The following is a 23,101-nucleotide window of genomic DNA, read 5'->3' as shown; positions in this document are numbered from 1 at the left end:
AATGACCCAAAATAGGATACGTGGTTAAGAACATGGATGCCACTTGCTTAGCTTGTGCTACTTTTAAAACTTTTATTCCTCAACAGAAGGTAGTAAAACATAACCTCATCTTCTAGGATGTTTGCTAGATGATGGTGCAGAGTACCATATTGTGTTGAAGCATGGCTGAGCAGCTAGCTTTACAATGCTGTCTACAGAAGCACATACTTCAAAACCTTTGATATTTTAAGGGCATAGATGCACTTAAACTACATGCAGTACACCACAAGTACCTGGATGTTGGCGCCATGTTGGCGCCTTAGCAGACGGGGAGGGACTTCAAAGCACTTTTCAGCCAGCTGGAGAATGTCGTGACCATGAAAGGAGTAACTATAAAATGGACACTTAAGCAGAACCCAGGAGACAAAAGCTCAAAGTTCACAGATTTTACTGGCACAACAGGTGTCTTCAGAAAAGGAATGTTAAACAGGATGGGCATGGGAAGGAGTCTCTGGCAACTCGGGACAGCAGTCCTGAGATAGAGGAGATGAGCCAGTCCAAAGTATGAGTGAGTCCAAAACTGTGAGCAAAAAGGCTGATTCACATTTAAATTGTGAGGTCTTACTTGGGAGTGATGTGAGGTGAGCTGTGGGAGGAGCCACTGGTCAGGGTTTGAGTGTAAGGAGGCAGGTGAGTCCAGAGTCTTAGTATTTGACCAAGTTTTCCCAGAGAAGGCAGACCAGCCCAATAGAAACAGGTGAGTGAAATTGGATTTGTAACTACTATTCAGCCACAGAGGAATCACTGGAGGAGAAACACAAGGGGGTTAGCATGGGAGATACTCGGGTTTTGCTTAGAGCCATAGAGAAGTCTGATTACTGCTCGGTAGGACAACAATCTGGCAGAGGCTCGGTGGTGGAGCAGGTGACAGAATAATGGGGGACAGGTGTGCAGGCTGAAGAGCAGGAACATGGAGACCTGCACCCTATCCTCCTCAGAACAGCAAATGTTAGTATTACAGAAAAATGACAGATGACCAGTGCAGACTATGACAGAGAGCGAGATTTGTCAGCACCAATGGTGACTTTAATTGTAGCCAGCTAGAAAACAGTTGCTGATTATTATTTTTTTCAATCAAGTATTGTGGCATGCAGTAAATTGGAATGTCTGTTTTAACTTAATTTAAGCAATTTGGGCTAGTGAATCTAAACCTTTTCGTTATAAAATCCACCTTTTTCACAGATCTGTACAGTCTTGAATATGCGCACATACCTTTTTAAAAAATTTTTTTTTTGCTTTAATAATGTAACAAGTTACTATTCTGTTGCCTTGCATTTTTCGATGTACTGTATGTCCCCACCTCTGATGTTGCTGCATTTGGCATTTTAATTGATTCACTAATGAGAGTAGACCACCTCCAACACCCAAGCCTAGACACGCTTGTATGTTGGGGAATTACTGGACGATAATTCTTATTGCACTATTTCTTATTGTTGTAAGATGATGAACCCAACACACACCAGTCTGTACACTGAGATGCATGCAGATACACACAAACACAGGCCTGCACCAAATCCTATCTTTTCAGCTTCTCATTGTTGCTGTGGAGAGACATTATTCTGTCTGCACACTTATTCTATAGTCTCCATTCTTTGACCTGACGCTATATAAGCATTCTGTCTTATTCTTATGCCCTCTTATTCTGATGGTAATTTGACTGCCTGAAAAGACTGGCAGAGGATTGTTCTGTCTCATTCAACAAAATACGGTAAAAAGTCATTCCTGGGATTAAAAAAAAAAAAAAAAAAAAAAGCTCTGCGGTGGATTTCCAGGGCTCAGTCGTCGTGTCTGCAGTTGCCTGTCGGCCTCCCGTTCATATGCTAATGAGCCAGAGCTTGATTGTTTCCTCATATTTTAATCTCCTGCATGGTGCTGGAGGGGAGGGGGCAGCAGATAGGAAGAGTGTGGGTATGAGGAAGAAAGATGAGACGGAAGGGAACGAGATGATGGATGAGGAAAACGGGACAGGGCAGAGGGTGTTGGAAACTGAGGAATGGAGAGCAGAAAGTTGAAAGGGAAAGATTAAAAAAAAAAGAAAGAAAAAAGATGTTGAAGGAAAATGTTTGACAAGAACAGTGAAGAGGTGAGGGACGGGGGGTGGGGGGCAGGATGAGGTTATTAATATGCAAGAAGTAGGCGATAAGATAAAGACGGATAGAATCACTGCAGGATGATAAGCTGCAGATGGAATACACAGTTCACCTTATCAGGAGACATCCAGAGTTTATTAGCGGTGACAAAAAAGAGGTACTCCTACAGATGGAGCTCTGCAATATTTTATATTGCTTAATTTTAAACTTCAAGGGGGGTCATTGAAGATCAGTGAAACTTCTGCACTTTTTTCCTTTTTGTAGAAGTCTGTTTTAAACCATTCATGATTCACCAACCCTGTCTGCCACCACTTTTCATACATACTGCCGGATTGAAACACTGACCAGGGGGCAATGAGAGGAGCGAGAGAGACTTTCTTGAATAAACTAACGTTGAATTTGCATAAATATACATAATAAAAGAGCTTTGTGCAATGCGCCTCTTCAATATGCATGTTTTTTTTCCTCTTTTTGTAACTTGTATGCTAGAGGTCATGCAATTTAGAAGGAAGAATGTAGAATGAGATTTTTTTTTTTTTGGAGGGGAAATGTGCTCGGAGAGGTGGAGATAAAATCATCTGGGTGGGTTTTGAAGTATAATGTAGTGGAATGTTTTTCTTGGGTGTCACTCAGGAAGGGTTTTCTTTAGAAAAAGCATACAAGGTCAACCTTTTTTGTAGTTGGATTTGAAAGTTGCTGTGATTGTAGCAGACAGCAGAGATGGCACATATGCAAGGATATGGCTTGATCAAGGACTTGAATCTGAGCCAATGTGTGCACCGCACCTACAGGATGTATTTGGTGGGAAATGCAGTACCTGCCTGTCTTAAAATGAAAACTACTGAAGGAAAATGACAGTGTTGCCAAATCTGAGCATACTATATGCTAGCCATTAACCACCAACCAACAAATTCCTTGTTCGCTTTTGGAAGCACCAGCTTGGCCAGATATATTTTTTGGATGTTCTGACACCCAGAATTCATAAACTACCTTCATTTTAAGCAGTCACAGCAGTATGCACCCATTTTCTGTTACATACAGCAGAAGATCACACAGGTTGGGAAAATGTTCCAGCCTCTGTTCTTTGAGGCATACGCTGTTGCATAACTCCATTATTTAGACAGCTGCCATATTGCATGTCTTTCCAGCATATTTACAGTGCAAGTGCATTCTTGTTGATGTACAATTCATGTGCCTGTGTACATGATAAGGTGTGGTTATGATGGCAGGTTTGTTGCTATGGCTACAGCTTGATAAATATGGGGTTAAGATGGGCAGCTAAAAATGTTAAGACCTGATTACAGTCAAAGAAACAAAACCCAAAAACATCAGATGCAGGTCAAAAAAGTCCATCGTCCACACTGATATTCACATGCTATGTTTTGCTTAGCCACCAATTGGGTGTATTACTTAACAGCTGGTAATGGTAAGGTGCACAATTGACAAAGAATAGCAGGGATGCTGGCTGTTTAATAGAAAACACTTGGGAAGGCTCAAAGATGCCTTTCAACTTTGTGATTTCTTTGCTGTAATTTAATGGTGCGAAATTGGTCAGCCACTGTGCCACCATTGTTACAGTTACACATTACTCTGTGTTTAGGGTTACCTTTTTCCAAGTGAATTGCTGTCTGACTTGAGATGCAAATGCATTTAGATGAAGTGCCCCATGTTTGTGTTTTTCAACATTTCCCATAACCCCAAACACAAACGGTGACTCAGCCTTGGTCTCCAGAACAATAGCGGGCAGCCTAATACAAGTTTGAATCAGTCACAGCTTCCCTGTATATGCACAGATAGCCTGAACCACCCCTCCTCGACCCACCCACCCACTACCCTCCCCATGACCTTCTCAAAAACACAGCCGCAGGAATTCGCTCAGAGTTCAGCAACCTACCACAGTCTCTCTCCATCATCTCTTTATCTCCCACCAGGCCTGTGAGCACAAAGTCCAAACTGCATGCCTCCTGGGATGTTTGTGCAACATGTTTATGACAGCCCAAGTGTTGTTGATGCTGCTGTTGCTGATGTTAACGAGAGAGGGAGAGGTAAAAGGCTGGAACATGCCGTTCCACTGGGAAGCAACCTTGACGACCTTGATCTTCTAAGGAGGCTGAGAGAAGTAGAGAAGGATTCATATGGGAAGGTGGTAGCTGAGGAGACTGGAGAAAGGGAAAAGCTAAAAAAAGAAGTGGCAGCAGATTAAATATAATGATAGATGAACAAGGTTTTGAGATTTTTATCATTTAGACAACGAAAACATTTTCATGAAAATATGAGCAATTTTTTAGCATAATTTTTAAGTCTAATATTCTGCATCTATATATTAAGCAAACAGTCTATATATTAAACACCTTGCTGCAGTTTCCTGTTGCACGTTTGCTTTGGCAGCAAGTTAAATAGGTCAGACTGTTTTGATTGGCTCACGTTCTGTTTTAATTAAAGTGAAACTCTTCGGTGTGACTGACCTCACAGTGATCTTAGATGTAGTCTGATGAAACTTGCAGACACCCTAGTAAAACATGATAACCAGTTATTTTGGCCTGAGCATGCCTTTGAACTTAGGAAGCCTTCAATTACAATAATCATGCTATGGTAGCTCAAAGGGTATGGTTAGGTTTAGTATTACAATTATAAAATATAATGGTTGGTCTGATATGACAGACATTGGCACAATACTGCACGTGTATGGGTGCCACAGCCTGGATCTCTGAACCTCGATCTGAAGGTCCATGTGATGACAATGCTATATAGGGCTGTTTAAAATGACAATAGGTTTACAGACTGACAAGATCATTTTGGTGTGGGATACTCTGAGTATTTTAGTATGACTTTGTCATACAAAGTCAACAGTTTACTTACGTTACATTTACATTGTTCTTGAATAAGTTTATTTTCAGTATAATAGACTTGTGATCAAAATCTTTTTGCATTTGATATTTATGATAAAACATTGGAAATAATTTTAATAAACAATAAAATAAATGCTACACATGTCCTGTAGCCCCAATAATAAAAATCATAAAATAGTCTTCAAAAATTTATGGAGTAGATTAAAATGGGTTTCAAAAGGGCAAATAACAAAAGCCTGCACTTTGCACTTGTTTTTTTTTAACTGTACTATGCACTTCCTAAAGTACTTTTAGTAGAACAAAGATAACAGTATAATACTATTCCCTTAAAAGTAAATACTGCCCAGAGGGTGAGCTGCCTTGGTTTGGGTTTGTGCTCTTGGAGTGCTTCTTGTTTGTACTGTGTTGATCCTGACCCCAGTTATCACTTTGACTGTTTAACTCCGTATTTTCTCCTTAATAAAGCATGTAGACCATCTGTTGAATTAAGATTGAGCCTCATGTAAGGACAAAGGACTGCAGATCTTCTTTTTCTAGGAACTCAGCTGCTCATTGAGTAAGTTTTATTAAATAACCCTACGGTGTGATTTATCCAGACGTATCGTTTACTCTCCAGACTAATCACAGGCTAGGCTATACCTCTTGCCTACACATTCCTCAGCTTGAAACTTGGAAACAAGCAAGTATCCTGTATTGGATATCATTAGGCTTGTCTCCAAGAAGACTATTTATACCTGTGCACAGCATTAACTGAACTCTCTGCAGTCTTCTCCGCTTCCCCTAACTTACAGTAAATGTGCTATTTTTCTTTTCCTTCATTAAAAACAATGTAAAGCAGTCTGTGTAGAGCTTTAATATTCGGCTGCACCCTGAAGTCACATCTTCCAAGGAAACAAAGCCTGGATACAATAGTTTGACAATCAAGTCACATTTATGAATTCCTGAAAAGATGATTTGTTGTCTTTTCAGGCATACTGACAGAAGCACTAGCCTAGGCTTAATTTAGCTGCTTGTGTAATATCAAAACAAGGACAGTATATTGGGTGCCATGTTTCCATTCGGATGTACTGTATTCATAAGCGCTTCCTTAAACCCTTCCGCTGCTGTGTTTAGAGGCACAGTGAGTAAGAGAGAATCTTAGAACTGGACCCAAAAATAGCCTGCATTCTTTCCTCTGTTTCAGGAAGCATCAGAAGAGGTCAGAACAACCCTCTCTCTCTCTCCCATGTCCGCCTCTTTCCTTTGTCGCATGTATCTTTGGCTTTACCCTTATCCTTTCTTACTTAACGCTCTTTATCAGCCTTTCCTCTTCTATAGTTTCTTATTTTTTTCTTTCTTCCCTCATGTCATCCAGAGTTCACCCCTATGCAATGTTGTGCAATACCCTCACCCACATCTATACTTAGTTTGTTTTTTCCCCCCTTCCCCTAATGTTGTTGCAGATAAGTTTGGAGATAAGCTTGACCATCACAAAGACACATCTGCACATACAAGACTTTTCAGTAGCTATTCATTGTTTAGAAGTTAAAGAACTGTTGAGTTTAATGTATTCTGTTTAAATTATTCCTAAAACAAAACAGTAGAGGGGAAGTGGAGATTGGCAGATTTGGGTGGGTGGATGGGAAAAGTCTACAGAGTACAATGAAATAAGTTATTTTGCAGGAATTACTGCCATGACCAGAGTTCAGTAGCTGGAGCAAGTAAATATTCCTGGATCTTTTTTTTCTTGAGTAAAATTCAACCTTGATGCGGTTGATTGAGGCATCTTCACATCACACTTTAAAAAAAAAAAAAAAAAAATGCAACAAATTTTTATTGTTAAAGTTGATCTCATTTGCTTTTTATCTATTTATTTGCTAGATGCAAGGACTAGCGTGAAATATCATTACCATGATGAGCATAAATAAAGATCAATGCTAGCACATGTACTGTGAGACAGTTAGGCACACAAATAGTAATCATACTCCTGCATCTTCACAAAGCAAGCAAATGTGTTCAATAAAACCATGCAAATATGGACAACGCGAGTCTAAAGTGCATTAAAAATGTAAATGATACAGAACTTTATTCTTGAAGTCCGCAGTAGAAAGCAATAGAGTAACAGAGCTGAAAGTGGGGTTGATCTCAGCAGGTACATGACAGAGCTGGATCTCCTGCACATAAGGAGGTCAGGGATGCCAGACTCATTTTCCATTGTGGGCCACATACAGCCCACTTCGATGTCTGTTTTCCTACATGATAAAGAAATGGCACTATAGTAAATTAAAGAGATCTGTCACCATGACTCTTTGGGACTTAAAAATTACAGAAATCTGTCATTTTATTACTTTCAGGTAAAATACAATTAAGTTCAAAACTTATGTCCTCATAAGTTTTGGACCTCCGATGGACGGTCAGTGTCTTGAAAAAAGTAACTACTTCATAATAATTCCTCTGCTTTTGCTCTGAAATGTACATCACCAGGTAGTCAGCAGCATGCATGTGCGTCACACCAAAGTAATATTTCGCGGCACGTTTGTGTTTCAGGACTCAGTTGTGCATGAAATCTGCAAAAATCCCAGTGACTGTTTGCCTTGTGTGACAGTTTGTGTCACTGCCTCTGAGCCTTTTTCCCAGTGTGAGAACTGCTCCACTGTACTAAGTGTGTCAACAATACCAGCTGAGAGGCAGCCTTCAGTCCACACACAGCAACTGCAGACTAATCCTTAAAAGAGAGAAACTGGATGAAAGCAAGGAGGGAGGGAAGCACAGAGGTAGAAATATAGAGCAAGCATATGGGAAAGGGGAAGGATGGAGATGATAAGAGCAAGAGACGGAGCGATGGTGGAGTTGAGTTTGACAGTGAGAGAGGGAGAGAGGAGAGGAGGAAGTGTGAATGCTAGAGAGAGTGGGAGACGGAACGATTTTAATGTTTCAAAGGATTTCCCTATCACAGTCTCTGACACATTACATACACAGCTCACTATCAGCCCAACCCTGACAGCTGCACAAATTGGCTGAAAGAGGTTCCCTGGGCAAGGCCTTTGATCAGGTTTGTGTGTGTGTGTTGTGTCAGCAACACGAGGGGAAGGGGAGAGGTTTTGTACATTTGTGCATACCTGGACATCTGTGTACTGGAGTGAAGAAAGACTCTTTCTGCTCCAGATCACAGTGTAATGAAATGAATGTACAAAGATAAGGCTAACTGTGTGCATGTTTGTTAATAGTCTAACAGTCGGGTTTGCTTCATGAGCTTATATTGTGTTTACCATGCAGTGGTGTGCAGTGTGTTATCTTAAGCGTGTATAGCTTTTACCCCTGTGATATTTCTCCTTAAGATTTCAGCCCGGTGTCTTTTATGTGTCTGACACTCCCCATCAACCATGTGTCCGTGTTATCTTTCCGAGGAGGTTGGTAAACAAACCCATTGTTGAAAGGCTCATATCGAGTCGGTCCGCGGCACAGTTCAGGCTTTGAGGCGGTGAGGTTTCCAATATGATGATTGCAGACACCACATAGGAAAAAAAGATATGCTTTTCTTTCTTCTAACAGTGACACATTATACAATAAACTTTTATAAAACGTCCTGAGAAAGCACACTTATGACAGACCTCACGTGAATTGTTTATTCTAATCATTGTTTATTTTTGTTTGTCAAAAATGGTGTAAAATGACCATAATTTCTTAGTCATAATTTTAAAAAGTTTGAAATTGTGAAACCGTTTGTCTACGACTCAAAAATATAAAGGCAATTATATCCTGTCAACCAGATATACTAATTAAGGAATTGATTATATTTAGCACATTTTAGTGGAATATATAGTTCTGTTTTTTGTGTTTGAAGTGACTGATACGAAGTTGTTGAGCCAGTATCAATATTTTTCTCAGTGAATGCTGCTTTAGGAGTAGAGGCTGGAGATGTAGACTCAAAGTGTATAACGCGATATTTCAAAAACGATGCCGATGGTGTAGAAAAAATGGTGAATGGTGACTGCTATACGTGCAATTCTTCTTCTGACGAAGTTGTTTCTGTATTTTCCTACTCAGTTGTATATAGTATTTGTATTTCTATTTTATTCTATTGTATATATTATTCTATTCTATTTTATTCTATTGTATATAGTATTTTATTTTATTTTATTTTATTGTATTTTATTGCATTCCAGTGTTTTCTAATTTCTGCTACATAACTTTGCACTTTTGCTGTAACAAAACAAATTTCCCACCTGTGGGACTAATAAAGGTCATCTTATCTTATCTTATCTTATCTTTATGTTTGGAGCGTGAGAGCAGCAGTAAGTAAATGAAGGGCATTTTCCATCGTCTTCCTGTGAGTTATTGTCATTGATGACACACTACCTAATTCAAAGTGTGATACTAATGAAATGAGGACCGGTAGCAGCAGCATTCTAATTCAACAGGGGTGACACAGCATGAGCAAAAGTAGCCCAGCTACTTTAGCTGAACAATAAACTCTTCAGGAACCTGCTCAATATTTTCACATAGTAAAACTGAAAAATACTTTATACCTGGGAAGCTGTTTAAAGTTCTGCTTTTTCAACATTTAACAGTGTCAGTAATTTGCATTCACTGTTTGCCCATCATGTCATTTGGAGTTCAGCTTGCTTGGTTGGGTCATTTTTTTTAACATTTGGGTCGCACATCAGTATCGACTCCAATGTAGCCTTGTTGTACTCAATGTGTTTTTCCCTCAAATGGTGAAACTCGTTTGTTGTTCCTGCGTTACCAGGAACAATTTTCTTGCATATTTTGCAAAGTAGTGTGCTGCTTTGGAGGGGATTGAAATGGCTTCCTTTTTAGTAGCTAAAAATGATTCTTTCTCTCAGATATGCCTGGGATTGTTTCATTCATTGCACTGGTAAATGTAAATGTGTGGCATTGCTACAGCAAGGATATGACATCTTTTCGACATTATCATGTAAAAATTCGTGTCGGTGTTATTGCGAAAAATGTATGGCACAGCCCTAATTTGAAGTTCAGGAAAAAACATCAAACTGCAAATGTGAGAGACACTGGTAATGCAGAGTATTATTTGTCCCAGCTGTTAAACTGAAGTATTACCCAGCATAGCCTCTCTTTCACCTCTGCACTTTGTTTGTGTTTGAGCTGAAGTGCACAGGCTCGTTGTTGGCGGCTGGTGTGAGGTGCTGGCCTGTAAATGACATAAGCGCCTTCTCCTTTTACTCCTGCGTGTCTTCCATACATGTGTTGAATCCTGTTAGCGCTGTCTGTCTGAGCTGCTAGCATGCGTCTGAGTGTGTGTTAGGATTTGTGCACCAGCTGAGAGAAAATACAGGTAATGGATTAATATCAGAGCTGGCTCAGGCTCCACATTGCTCTGTGGTGACAGCCTGTCATTATCACAAACACCGGCTCACACTCGTGCACGCACACACAAGCTCCCACAAGCTTCCTTGCAATTGTGCATATATATTCACACACAACTCCAAATACAGGATTCTCCTTAAGTATGTACACGCTTCCTTTCCTTACCTGTCTCTATCCTTTCTCTCCCCGTCTCTCATTCTCTCGCCATTACAGCACACAGTGCTGCTGCGCTGTGATCATGTCAAGCTGCAGCAGCTTCTTGAACTTGTTCTATCCACTTTCCAACAGCGGAACCAACGCTGGGACTACACATCTTTGCAGTGTAGCTGTTTTCCTCCAAGGCAGCAGACGGAGTGTTTTGAATGCTGCTGTCATATGAACCATCAAGCTCGTTTGCTTCCTCCAAACTTAACCTAATAGTTTGCCTAAGGCAGCGGGCAGGCAGGGGTGGGTGTGCCTTCAGTGCCAGGCACTCATTAATCCTTGCACTGCTCTTCTCCCTGCCAGAAATGGTCATCTTATTAAGCCATTTAGTCAGTATTGAGCTGTGTAATTGGACAGTGGAGGCCAATAGGAAATGTTTGAGTAAGTTAAAGGTGATAAAAGGGCCTTGCTTGATTTAAATGCTGTACAGCCTGCTCGGTTCACCCATGGCATAAATTTATTAATACAAATTATAGCGGTGTTTGCTTTAAGACTTTCTTAGAAATGCCTGACAGTGGCTTGATACTTATTTGCATTACAAGAAATGTGTTTTGAATATCTTTCACTTTTCTGGTCTACATTTGCTTGCATTGTAACTAAGGTTAAACAACCAGAAAGCAATTTGTGCTGCTTTTAATGTTTGCTGATTTGTACACATACACATAAACAAACCTGCTTTTCATGAAAATGATCGATGGTTTGAAACATTTCCTTATCTAAATCAATGTAGAAGGCACTGCAGCTTTACACTCCAGTCAGCGCTGAAAGGAAGTCCCTACTGCCTTGTCATTAAGTGCAGAACCTGATGCGAAGATTCAGCACAGCATGCTATTGTTATTCGGGCAAGCTCCAGTGGTTGGGTACCATGAACATCAAGGCATAATTTCAGATCTCCTGCTTTTCTAATTTTATGTACTTCCTCTAGAATCAAGAGATAATTGGGACAGGAAAAGATGTGGATGTGAGATTGGTAGATGGAATTTAGGGGGGGCTAAAGCTGAGGAGCGGAATCTGGAGTGAAGTACTTTTTTTGTGGTGTTATCAAATACATGATTCATGTGACACCAAAAATAACAATAAAGACCTAATGTGACGTTTGCCTTTCTGCATGTTTTTCTGTCGTTGCAGCAGTCCTATGCCCCTCCCCCTCCACCCATGGCTCCACCCAGCCCTGGCAACACAGGAGGAGGAGGTGGAGGTCAGGGAGGAGGGCTAGTGGAGCAACTTAGTAAGACCAACCTGTACATCAGAGGCCTGCCGCCTGCTACCACCGACCAGGACCTCATCAAACTCTGCCAGCCGTGAGTTCTATTTCCTCCTTCTCTGTCCCTGCCTTCACTCTGCAGATGCATTAAACGTGCTCAGTACAGCTGAGTTCAGTTCATTCCCGCTCAGTTCAGTTTAGTTCAGCTTGTGGTAATTAGTGTTGCGTGAGTGTGACAGGAGCTTATAATGGGTATCAACAGTTTGCTCTTGACCCCTGTGTTCCTCCTCTCTGCTTCCTCAGAGGAAAAAACACAACCCAGCTGGGCCTAGCCCATCCGCTCCTTTCTGCCCTGCGTCATCTACGCACACAAGGATAGATAAATAATCCTCCTGTCCATCGGTGGAGGTTTGAAACTCCTCAGTCACACAAAGATTTACTTCTCACATGGATGACAATATGATGGATCAGTCCACATTCCATGTTAATAGTAATATAAATGAGCTGTGTGAAATGTAATTGCATCAAATTACCAGTTCAATCTAAAATTTGATGACTTGAGCAGTATAATACAGCAGCTATATTTGATAAACATCTGAATATTTTAGTAATGGCTATATCTAGAGTGATTTAGAAGATTGCCATTGGAACTGATGAAGGCATATTTTCATTTTTAGAAGCTTTGTTACGTCTGAGCAAACTCTGATCCCAGTGTTTATTTTAACCCATTAGGCAGCTGTTTCCTGATCAGATTTTAGATCAGGGTTCTCATCATAGTACCTAATCAGATTTAGACTAGGTTCAGAAATATACATAGAATTACTGTTTTGTAAAAACAGTAACTTTTCAGCATGATTTTGTTTTTCTAAGCTTCTTTTCTTCTTTTAAGGAGATCCTGTCACATTTGTTAAAAGCAAATGATTATAGAAATTTAAAAAATATCAATTTATCTGTAATTAGAATAATACTACACAACAGCGGCTGTGATAATACTGTAGTGTACTTTTTCCTGATTAATCACTAAGTACAGTTACTTAAGCTGCAAGAGTAGAAACACTTGACAGGTAATAGGGCCATACTCTGTTAACTTCAATATCTAGCTTTGTCCCTTTCTATTGTTTCTTTGTGTTAAAAGTTGGACCTTTGCATTTAATCCCTACATATCCCAAATGTGGCTCAGGTGGTAGAGTGGGTTGTCTACAAATTGGGAAGTCGGTGGTTCGCTCCCTCGCTCCAGGTATCCTTGGGTGAGGTACTGAACCCCAAGTTGCCTCTGATAGATCCGTCAGAGTGAGGATGTGTGTGTGAATGTTAGACAAGGTGCTTAGGTATAGGGGGAAAAATGCGCTGACTGAGTGTGTGATTTGGTGGAGGGTTACAGTAAAAAGCTCTATACTAGTACCATTTAAATTTTGTAATGCAAACAATTTAAACCTGCTTTTCTTATTTGCCTTTTAGCTTATGTGGGTCGATAATATCAAATGTAATTAGTGACTTGTATGTTAATAATTATAGTGATTGCTTGTCTTGAAGCTATGGGCTTTAAATATTCTCAAAATCAATTTGATTGTATAGATTTTGTGAAACAGAGAAGACGGATAAAAAATAAAATGCGAAGACACGTTCACATATGCACACACTGTATCTTTCCTTTCTGTGTGTCAGCTGCAGTTCAAGCCTGTCGTATTTCAGCTCAGCCCTGGAGGCAGTTCTGGAGAAACGGGGTGAAAAATGGGGGCCAATAAAAGTTTCATTAGAGGCCCAGTCAGTGTGCCAAGTGGCCAGTAACATTTAGGAAAGGTCATGGAGGAGGGGAGGGGTGCGTGTGCTGTTGGGCAGCATCATAGTGTTGGGTTTCTAACTTGCTCCAGCTTTTGGAAATTGAGTGGCAGTTTCCTGTCAGTCACTTACATGATATGCACGCATGCGCACACAAACAGGTCGTTCTTTCATGCACAGTTGCAGTTAATAACAGGAGGGACAGTACTTACACTGATGCACACATACAGACATGAACATCCTTTTAATTCAGTGTTATCCATAATTGGTGGCCAACCATGGCTTTTTTGTTTGTACCAAACCTCCCATCAGCATCACACACACCCTTGCCATTCTTTCATCCTCTTCATTTCCTCCTTCCATCCTTTCCTCCCTGTCCGCCCTTCCCTCACTCCCTCACCCCTGTTTCCCCTCTCTCTCTCTCTGTCTCCGTGCCAGTTCTCAGAGTGTCAGTGAAAAGTGCTGTTGTCAGCTGACATTTCCAATCACTCCCCCGGTCGCCAAAACTATGGACACACTTTTAACGTCTGGGGACAGAGCAGAACGTGAGCGGAATATAAAGTGGAGCACAAGGGCAATTTCTCCCTCTCTCACTCACTTGCTTTCACTTCCCCCTGTTGTCTTTCTGTCTCTCTCTCACGCTTGATTCCCAGCTGTCTGTCTGCATATCGATCTATAACTTAATCTGTGGTTAAAACCTGCAGTGTGGCTGATGATGATCTTAAAAAAAAGTGCTTCCTGTTGTGGTTGGTGGATATGAAACTTAAACCTTACAAATATCTTTCTGTCCACACATTTCAGAGTTTCCATCTTAATTTTTGGTTTCCATGATATTACTCAATACATTAGAGTAAAACTTATGGAGTAAAAATGTTCAGCTGCTAGAGAAATCTTTTATGGGAACCATATTGTTCAAACTGTAACCATATTGTAAACACCTGTACCTAGTCATTTTTTTTTTAATGTGTTTAAACTAGAGCCTGAGGAAAATAGGATTTTAAGACCTATACTTATACTTGATATCTGTATTATCACGTTGTTCTAAAAATTCCCTGGAAAGTGACAATTAATCCAAACTCTGAGAGTACTACCAGCATCTGGAAAGAGATCAGAGTTCCCCTATATTGGCTTCTTTTTATTGTCTCCTTGTTAAATGTAGAATTCAATTTATCTATTTCAATATCTACTATTCTGATATATTGGCCCTTTTTTCTTGTCTTTTTTCCTTTTCAGATACACAGAACACATGTAACACTATGCCTAATTATTCATTTACTACTCTACACCCTGCCTGACCCTGCTTGAAGCAGCTGGTTGTGTTTGTAGAGTTCCAAACATGTGTTGCCAACAGGGAAGTTGGAGTCAACACTTATAACATTTTTTTCAAAGGGTGTTTCTGCTGTTTGCTATTTATCCGATTTTAAAACATGATCAGTTGTAAATGTAAAAAAAAATTAAAGGCAGGAGACAGAACTAGAGATGGCAGAGCTGACTCCAAGATTTTCACTGGGAGTGACTGGGATGGACAAGGTATCGACACAGAAATGATAGACATAGAAATGAGCATATCAGAGGGACAACTCGGGTTGAAAGCTTTGGAGATAAAGTTAGAGAGGCAAGCCTGAGATGAACATGGGACATGTGCAGGCTAGAGAAGTGATAGTGGATTTATTTGACAAAGGGTGCTTGTGAAGCTGCAATGCTGGAGGAAAAGAGAGACCACAGAAAGTTCATGGCTTTAGTGAAAAATGATATGCAGGGGGTTTTTATGACAGAGGAGGATGCTTGGGACAGCGGGTGATGGAGGCAAATGATCCACTGTTCCATCCCTAAGAGCAGGGATGAGGGAACTCCAGGCTTCAAGGGCCGGTGTCCTGCAGGTTTTAGATGTGTCCTTGATCCAACGCAGCTGATTTAAATGGCTAAATTACCTCCTCAACATGTCTTGAAGTTCTCCAGAGGCCTGGTAATGAACTAATCATTTGATTCAGGTGTGTTGACCCAGGGTGAGATCTAAAACCTGCAGGACACCGGCCCTTGGGTTCCCCACCCCTGCCTTAGAGGTAGCAGCTGGAAGAGGAAGTGCTTCTTGTGGTACATCGGCAAATCTCAGCTACCAGTCTACAGATAAATTAATCAGGCTCTACTTAAAATGTTTGCAGATGCTCACAAAGAATTGAAACAGCTCCTTATATTTTGAAGGTTTTCATTTTTTTATTTCAAGAATTAAACCAAAGCAACTGTTAAAAAAAAAAAAAAAAAAAAATGCATGACTAATAACCAGCTGTATTACATATATCATGCACCAGTATTGGTCCAGTAAGATCTTCTGCTCTTTTGCTGAGCCTCCATATTGATGTGTCAAAGCAGCAATATATTGTTATTAAAAACGACTATATTCCTTTTCCAGGCTATTGTGCAGTCTGGCTTTTTTTTCTTAACCACTTAATGGCACCACAGAACAACTCGTAGTGCTTTATTCAAGACAAAAGAAGTCTGTTGGATGACTTTTTCTTCTTTTTGGGCAAATAATGTTGGATCTGATGCTCTCAAGGCCTTAAATTCTTATAGAAATTATTTAAATGTTAAAAATGACTCTCTGCTTGTAAGATCCTAAATGAAATATTGAACTGTCTGATCTGAAGCACTGTGGTTAGGATGAAGTGGAGATGAAACTATTTTTAACTCAGATTAGAGTTTGGTCTGACATAGATCACCACACCGCATTATCTAATAAAAGCAAACAAAAAAAAAGTTGATAAAAGACAGCTCTTTTTTGTTGTTTATACTAGTGGCTGTTTACTCTGTCATGGACACAAATTACTTTTCTGCTATAATGCCAACTCCTGAATGTGCCACCTAACTGGAGAGCCTGGGAGCTTATGATTTAAACTTCATGGAAAGCTCTTTTGGCAGACAAACTTCAGTGACATTAAGCCATCGTCTAAACTCACAGCACATTGGCTTTTCATCATGGAAACGGTCCAAGACTTTATTTCTTCATAGTGCCTAAAGATGTTAAACTACATATGGGGAATGGATTTGAAGACTTCTGAAGCATTGCACTCTCGGTCCTCCCTCTGTGTTTGTCTGTGTGAGTCTAACTGGCAGAGAGGGAGGAAAATGAGGGAAATGCGAGAGACAAGACAGCTGTATCGGATCCCCAATTAGGAGCTACCACACACAGAGACCAACCTGCACGTACACTAATGCATGCACACATGCAGACACACGCACAAGTTCTGACAGAACTCGCACAATTTGCAAACACACAGGACGCGTACATATACATAATGTATATAAACACTCTTAGATATCCTGGAGAGATGCAGAAATGATGCCCGTGTGTGTTCATGCGCACGTTAGTGTGGGTGGGAACTGTGGTTCAGAAGACATCAAACGGTGAGCATCCATAGGCTGACTGTGTTCCACAAGGGAATGAAAACACAGATCTGATGCTGTGAGGGCCCTCTGAGGACTGTCATTAACACTTCACTCACACACAGACACACACAGACAGGGTTGCACACAGATTTTGTCAAGCCTGCCAAAACGGGGTGCGCCGAGTTTCGTATCGACATCCCTCCTTAAATCTCGGCAGTCTAGAAAATGCTGTCAATTTCAGTGGTCTTGGCAAGGATTCGGAGGAGTTTCCATGTGTTGAGGAGGACACATGGCTCATCCTTGAAAGACTGTCATTCTAAAAGTCGGTATGTCAGCTCTACCCCCCACCAAACTAACCCAGACTGATGCTACAGAAAGACATTCTTCTCTGGCTTAGCACAGTGTTATTCAGCTTTGTAGCATTTCTATGAAGCCAAAGAAAACAGATTTTAGGTTAGCTAGCAATGTCTGTTGACTTTATATATACCCCATGATACAAAAACATGATGTGGATACGGAGGTACCTCTGGACGACTGGAGAGTAGCTGAAAACTCAACATCAGTTGTTAGTATACTACAATATTATAAATTATTCCCTTTGTACAGTCATGGTAAAAAGAAAAGACAAATTAAGAGGATACGTAGCAGCTAGGTGCTGCTAAAAATGCACATCACTACATGTGAGGACATTTATAAAAGCAGACGCTTTGGCAGTTTGCTGGCCTGGGGTATTCAGGTGTGTGTTAACACGAATGTTAAGGAGGAAACACATCAGGAATGATTTGAGAGAAGCAATTGTTGTTGCCGATCAATCTGGGAAAGGTTACAAGACCATTTTCAAACATTTTGAAGTTCATCATTCTGCAGTGAGAGATTATTCACAAGTGGAAAACATTCAGAACAATTGCCAGTTCCCACGAGTGGATTTCCCATTAAATTCACTGCGAGGTCAGACAGTGCAATGGTCAGAGAAATGGCAACTCCCCTGCCCAAAAAAGCCCAACTAAGAGCTACATCTCAGACTCCACAGGCCTCAGTTAGTGTGTTAAGTGCTAAAATTTGTTACAATACAATTAGGAAAAAGCCTGAACTTGTGTGAAAGTTTTTCCAAGAAAGAGCCTCTTCTCCCTAAAAAGAAAATGACAGCTTAGATTTGTAAAGTTGCATCTGAAGAATCCACAAGATTGCTGGAACAAGACTTCTGTCCTTTGGACAAGCAAGACCAATATAGAGATCTGTGGCAAATCAGCACAAAAACCTCATACCAACTGTCAAACACTGTGGCGAAGGGGTGATGATTTGGACTTGTTCTGTAGCCACAGGACCTGGGCATCTTGCAGTCATTCAGTCAACCATAAAGCCCTCTGTATACCAAAGTATTCTAGGGTGAAATCTGAACCTGTCTTTCTAACAGCAAAAGCTTGGCCCAAATTAGTTCATGCAACAGGGCAATGATCCTCTGCATAGTAGGAAATCTACAACAGAACAGTTAACGAAGAAAAAAATCAAGATGTTGCAATAGCCCAGTCAGTCCAGACCTCATCCTGACTGAAATTCTCTGGTGGGACCTTAAGAGAGCTGTGCATAAACAAATGTCCACAGACCTCAATGAACTGAAGAGACTGTAACAGTCATACAGAAAATCTTTTTTGTTTCTCTTTCCAAAGTATTTTGTTAAAGGACTCTGTGTAATAAGCCTCGTGGTGGTGTTCATCTGAGGGTTGTCTGAAACCATAGAATTGATGAAGGGTATGTATTTTCTTTTGGCTCACCATGACTTTTCAGGGATTTAACTCAAACTTCTAGCCTGTAACCTGTCAATACAAATTTACTTTAAAATACAGTTAAAATACAGAAAGAACAGAATAATTGACAATGAAAATAATAGGTGTAACCCTCCATTTGGTGCTCAGGAAATAGAGAAAATAATCTAATTTCTTCTAATGAAAGTTACACGTGTGGCCGTAGGTTATACCACTTTTTTTGCTTCCTGGAGAATTTAAAGTAGAAGTAAAATTACATCCCCAGATATTTTTCAGAACAAATTTCACTATTTTTTAGGCACAATGGAAAGTAATTGATAAGGAAGTGCTGACCTTTCCTTTCTGGCTCCTTGTAGTCTTTTATTGGTATGTTTTAAGTATTTCAGTAGTTTTTATGGGTCTCTTACGTGTCATCGCCATTGAGTGAAGTGTAGGCCGATGTTATTTGAACTCACTCCAGGTTTCTGTTGGAATCAACCAAAATGTTCCAGTTGGGACTTGAAGAGGACATTCTGCACTTTCCTCTCCTCTTATTCCATGATCTAAAATTTCCTCACTTAACCATCTGATCTGTTATCAATACTCTTTTCCATTTCTTCTGCACAATAGCAGATTGTTGTAGCTGTCTGGATAAAATGAAATGTTGCCATTGAATCACCGATTTGGATGGTGCATTGTTGTTGTAATAGGACATTTCCCCAAGGCCATGGCGTCATCCTCCCTCTTCTCCTCTCCTCTCGCTAACCTGTGTAACCACAGAGGGAACAGGTGGACACAGAGTCTGACAATAATGTACCCAAACATGGAAACATGTTTTTTGTTTTCCTCTTTTTGAAATTAGACCAGTGTGACCATATTTTGTTTTTCTCTCTTCAAGATTCATAGTGTAACTACACAGGCACCCCCATCCCCCCACACCCCCGCTGTCCAGAGTCGGGATACGTTTCACTTTTCTGCCGGGAAAAACAAGTTGGCAAAACACGTGGATGATGTATGAGATCTTTGACATGGATTCAAACTTCCACAAACATACTCTGTCGCACACGTAATTCAAGTGTTCGGTCACATGCACTTGAGTCATGCCGATGTAGAAGTCACTGAGAGTTGGTCTTGCTATTGCCAGATGGTGTGTGTAATGTGTGTGTGATTACTGCTTTGGTGTAGGTTTTTTTCTTTTCTTTTTTTGATCTGCAATGTTGGCTTGTGTGTGCATCTGTGAGCATGCTTGCCGTTGCGTATATGTGTGGGCGATTAGCCTTGTTTTCTTCAGTGTTTTCCACGTCTGCAGCCGTTGGGTGGCTCCACCAGCCGCAGGCCAAAGATCTTATTTACCACCAGCTATGACTTTTGGGAAAAAAATAGTATCAGCCAAACAGATTTGATTTCAGCCTGTCACAATCAGCGGGTTTGTAAATACCATTCAGATATAGATTTAAATTGCAGGAATGAAAATGTGTGAGTGTTGTTCAAATGTTTGATTTTTGACAAAAACAGTGATTTTTCTCTCTGCCAATTGCGAGATCATACGCTGCTCATCTGTCATGTTAGGTGTGATAGCAATCCTTTAAAGCCTTTTTTCCTGTCCCAATAGAGTTTGATATGAGGCTGTCAGGCGAGCTAGACTCTGTTCTCCTTAATGACAGAAGCAGTTGGCTGACAGAGACTCTCCTGATGCTGACAACTAAATGATCTCTTCTTTATTAAACACCTCTTACTATCTCTCCATCTCCCCCGGACTACCTCACTTCCTGCTCGCCTTTAGTATCTTTTTATCTTTTGACTGACTGCTCTCCCTCTACTTGTCTATTTCACATTCCTTAGTCTCTCCAACCCTTCCCCTGCTTTTTTTACCTCCTTTGCTAGGAAGCTTCTGCATTGTTTTCTCATTGAGTTGTTTTTGCCTCAACCTTCATTGTTTCCCTTTTTTTTCCCCTCTCTCAAACAGAAGAGGGAATATACTTCCATCCTTTACCTGGGGCTATCAGCCAGTCTGCTAGCCAGTCAGCGAGCTTGTCGAGCAGAGTGTCAATCTGTTTGATAGTCACTCAGCCAGCCAGTCAGTCATTGTGCAGCAGTGTGAAAACATTAATTAAAAGTCTCATCCACAAAGCCAGGCAGTGATCCAGGCTGATCTCAACAATCCAAGCTTTCCGTCTTCGTCTTTTTCTGACTCTACCTTCCTTTCTGTCTCTGTTATCCTCTCTCTTCATACCTTCTCAGCCTCTTTCTGGGTTTTGTCTGTTTCTTTCTCCTCTCTTTCCTTGAGCACTAAAAGACTGGTCTGATAAGAAACATTATTAACTTCTTTCTGAGAACCCAAGAACAGAAAGCTCGAGAATAGAAGTGGGATGTAGGGGGAAAATAAGGAAGGAGACAGAGAGGCAGAGGTGTCAAACATAAGAGAGTAAGGTGGTGAATCGGACAGGAGACATTAAAGGTTGGTAGAAGGAGCAGATGGAGGGACCGACTTTCTGTTCCTCCATCTGCTGGATGGAGGTTGTATGTCTATCTTGTTAATAATTCTGACGCAAGTCATCCTGTGGTGACCATTTTGTGTACATATTTTGTGGTAGTCCATCACTGCGTTGTTTCCTTTGACTGGACCAAACTTGTGACTCAACGATAGACCAGAATTATAACCCTGCAGCTCTGCCTGCAGCACAGCTAAATATTTACCCAAGACTCAAATAACTAATATTGCTCCAGATGTTAAAAATGGCCCAGCAGCAAATCAGAATATTACATTGTTGTTGTTTTTGTTTTGCAGATACGGGAAAATTGTCTCTACAAAGGCCATCTTGGACAAAAACACCAATCAGTGCAAAGGTGAGTGAGTTTCATTCTACGTGTTTCTGCAAGAATGCAGATACTGCATCCTTGCAGAAACACTCTACTTCACACAACCTCAGATCTTGATTTGATATTTAAGTCTTTTTATTTATAGAGACCATTTACTTAAACACCAACAGTGTAAGTCCATGTCTTGAAGAACACACCCACCGCTGACTATAAAGACCATGTTATCCTTTAATCTATCGTAATGATGCACTTCTAAAGAATCTTTATTTTGCTTAACTTCTCCGTGATGATGATTTCAGGATTGCTCTCTAATGATACTCAGAGTTGAGCGCATTTTGAAAGCAAGCTGTTGGTATTGTTGTCGTATGCAAAATCAGGATGGAGAACACCAGACAATAGATACAATATGTTTCAAATCGTCTCTGCGGTAAACGGGGCTCACTCAAGTGTCCTCTGATGAGGGTCTGCTTGATTGTTGGAGTGGTCTGAACAAAGCACTAATCAATATGATTTTAGTCGTCTGCTTTTGAAGAGGCACACAAGAGCATGTGTTCAGAATGATTGCTGCTCATCTGTCAGAGCTGTACTCAAAGGTATGCTGACACGGTTTAGGACAACAGCACAAATGTCCTGTAATCACCGTTTCAGATTGGACAGTGTGAGGTGAAGGAAAACCCAGTCTGATTGGTTCTGATAGGAGAAATGTTAATGTGAATTTTCTTCATCTGTGCTGATTACTTAGGATAAAATATTTTTGGAGGAAATTATTCCACTCCTGCTTGTCTTAACATAATAATGGGGAAACCAAATCTCAGTAAGGCTCCTCTGGAAAGTCTTTTACTTCGCTCATTATCTTGAATCTTTCTAATTGGCTAGTTATGTAAATCTTAAACTTCATCATGCTGCTACCGGCTTCACCATCACATAATCAAATATGGCTTGGGAGTCTTGTGCGCATATTAAAATGCCTTTCCTGACTGCTTTACAGCCCAGCCAAAGGAAGGGAAGAAAATTCTATAAGTCCAGTGATAGTTATCAGTTATTCTTTCTCGGCTCATTAATTTTTGTCATTGGTGTTTTGTGAAATGAGTTTTTCAAAACCTGCTTCAGTATGGCCTCCAGTTCATAATTGTGATGTCTGCCAATTATGTCTTCGTGTTCATGCTTCTTTATAGTATGGAAATGTTATCATTTTTGATCGTACTGCACGAGTGCTTACAAATTAAATGGAAAACGAAACTTAATTTCTGCTTTCAATTATATTTCCAGGATATGGGTGACGATATGGTTTCATTGCTCACCAATCCCAGGAAAACACGAGTTTATTTGAAATTCTAAAGCTTATTATTGTTTCCCAGTGCTGTACTTTTGTATAAAAGTTACTTTTGTAAATTGCTTTTAGGAGCACGTCAGTGAGCCACAATATTGGGTGAAATCTCTCTCTATTGGATGCTGACATTCTGTTTCCCACCTGTGTACATCTGCTGCTCTAAATACATCGGTTATGCATCAATCCATGGTAGAAAGTAGTCGACAATATAGATTTACACCTATTTTAAACGTATTGTGGAAAAGCTGTTTAAGCTAATACAATATGTTTGTGACTTGGGTTTTAAACAACCACATGGGAAGATAAAAAAATGATTAAATGAACAGTTATGT

At 40.4% G+C, this 23,101-nt stretch overlaps 1 protein-coding gene across 8 annotated transcripts in view; it reads left to right on the top strand.

The window, feature by feature from the left end:
- The window catches only part of LOC116322626 (RNA-binding motif, single-stranded-interacting protein 3), a 163,549-nt gene that overhangs the window by 64,575 nt on the left and 75,873 nt on the right, over positions 1 to 23,101 (top strand). For 4 of the 8 annotated variants that reach the window (XM_039619970.1, XM_039619967.1, XM_039619968.1 and 1 more), the window contains 2 exons: positions 11,639 to 11,811; positions 21,408 to 21,466. In XM_039619970.1, coding sequence (XP_039475904.1) covers positions 11,639 to 11,811; positions 21,408 to 21,466 — 232 coding nt within the window. Of the gene's footprint in view, positions 1 to 656; positions 737 to 11,638; positions 11,812 to 21,407; positions 21,467 to 23,101 lie in introns of those variants that run through there. The other 4 variants (XM_039619971.1, XM_039619969.1, XM_039619973.1 and 1 more) reach the window with 2 other exon arrangements.

This window comes from Oreochromis aureus, linkage group 11 (assembly GCF_013358895.1).
Source record: "Oreochromis aureus strain Israel breed Guangdong linkage group 11, ZZ_aureus, whole genome shotgun sequence".
NCBI classification, from domain to species: domain Eukaryota; kingdom Metazoa; phylum Chordata; class Actinopteri; order Cichliformes; family Cichlidae; genus Oreochromis; species Oreochromis aureus.
Note: the sequence above shows the minus strand (reverse complement) of the source record. Positions and strands in the feature narration are given on the sequence as shown.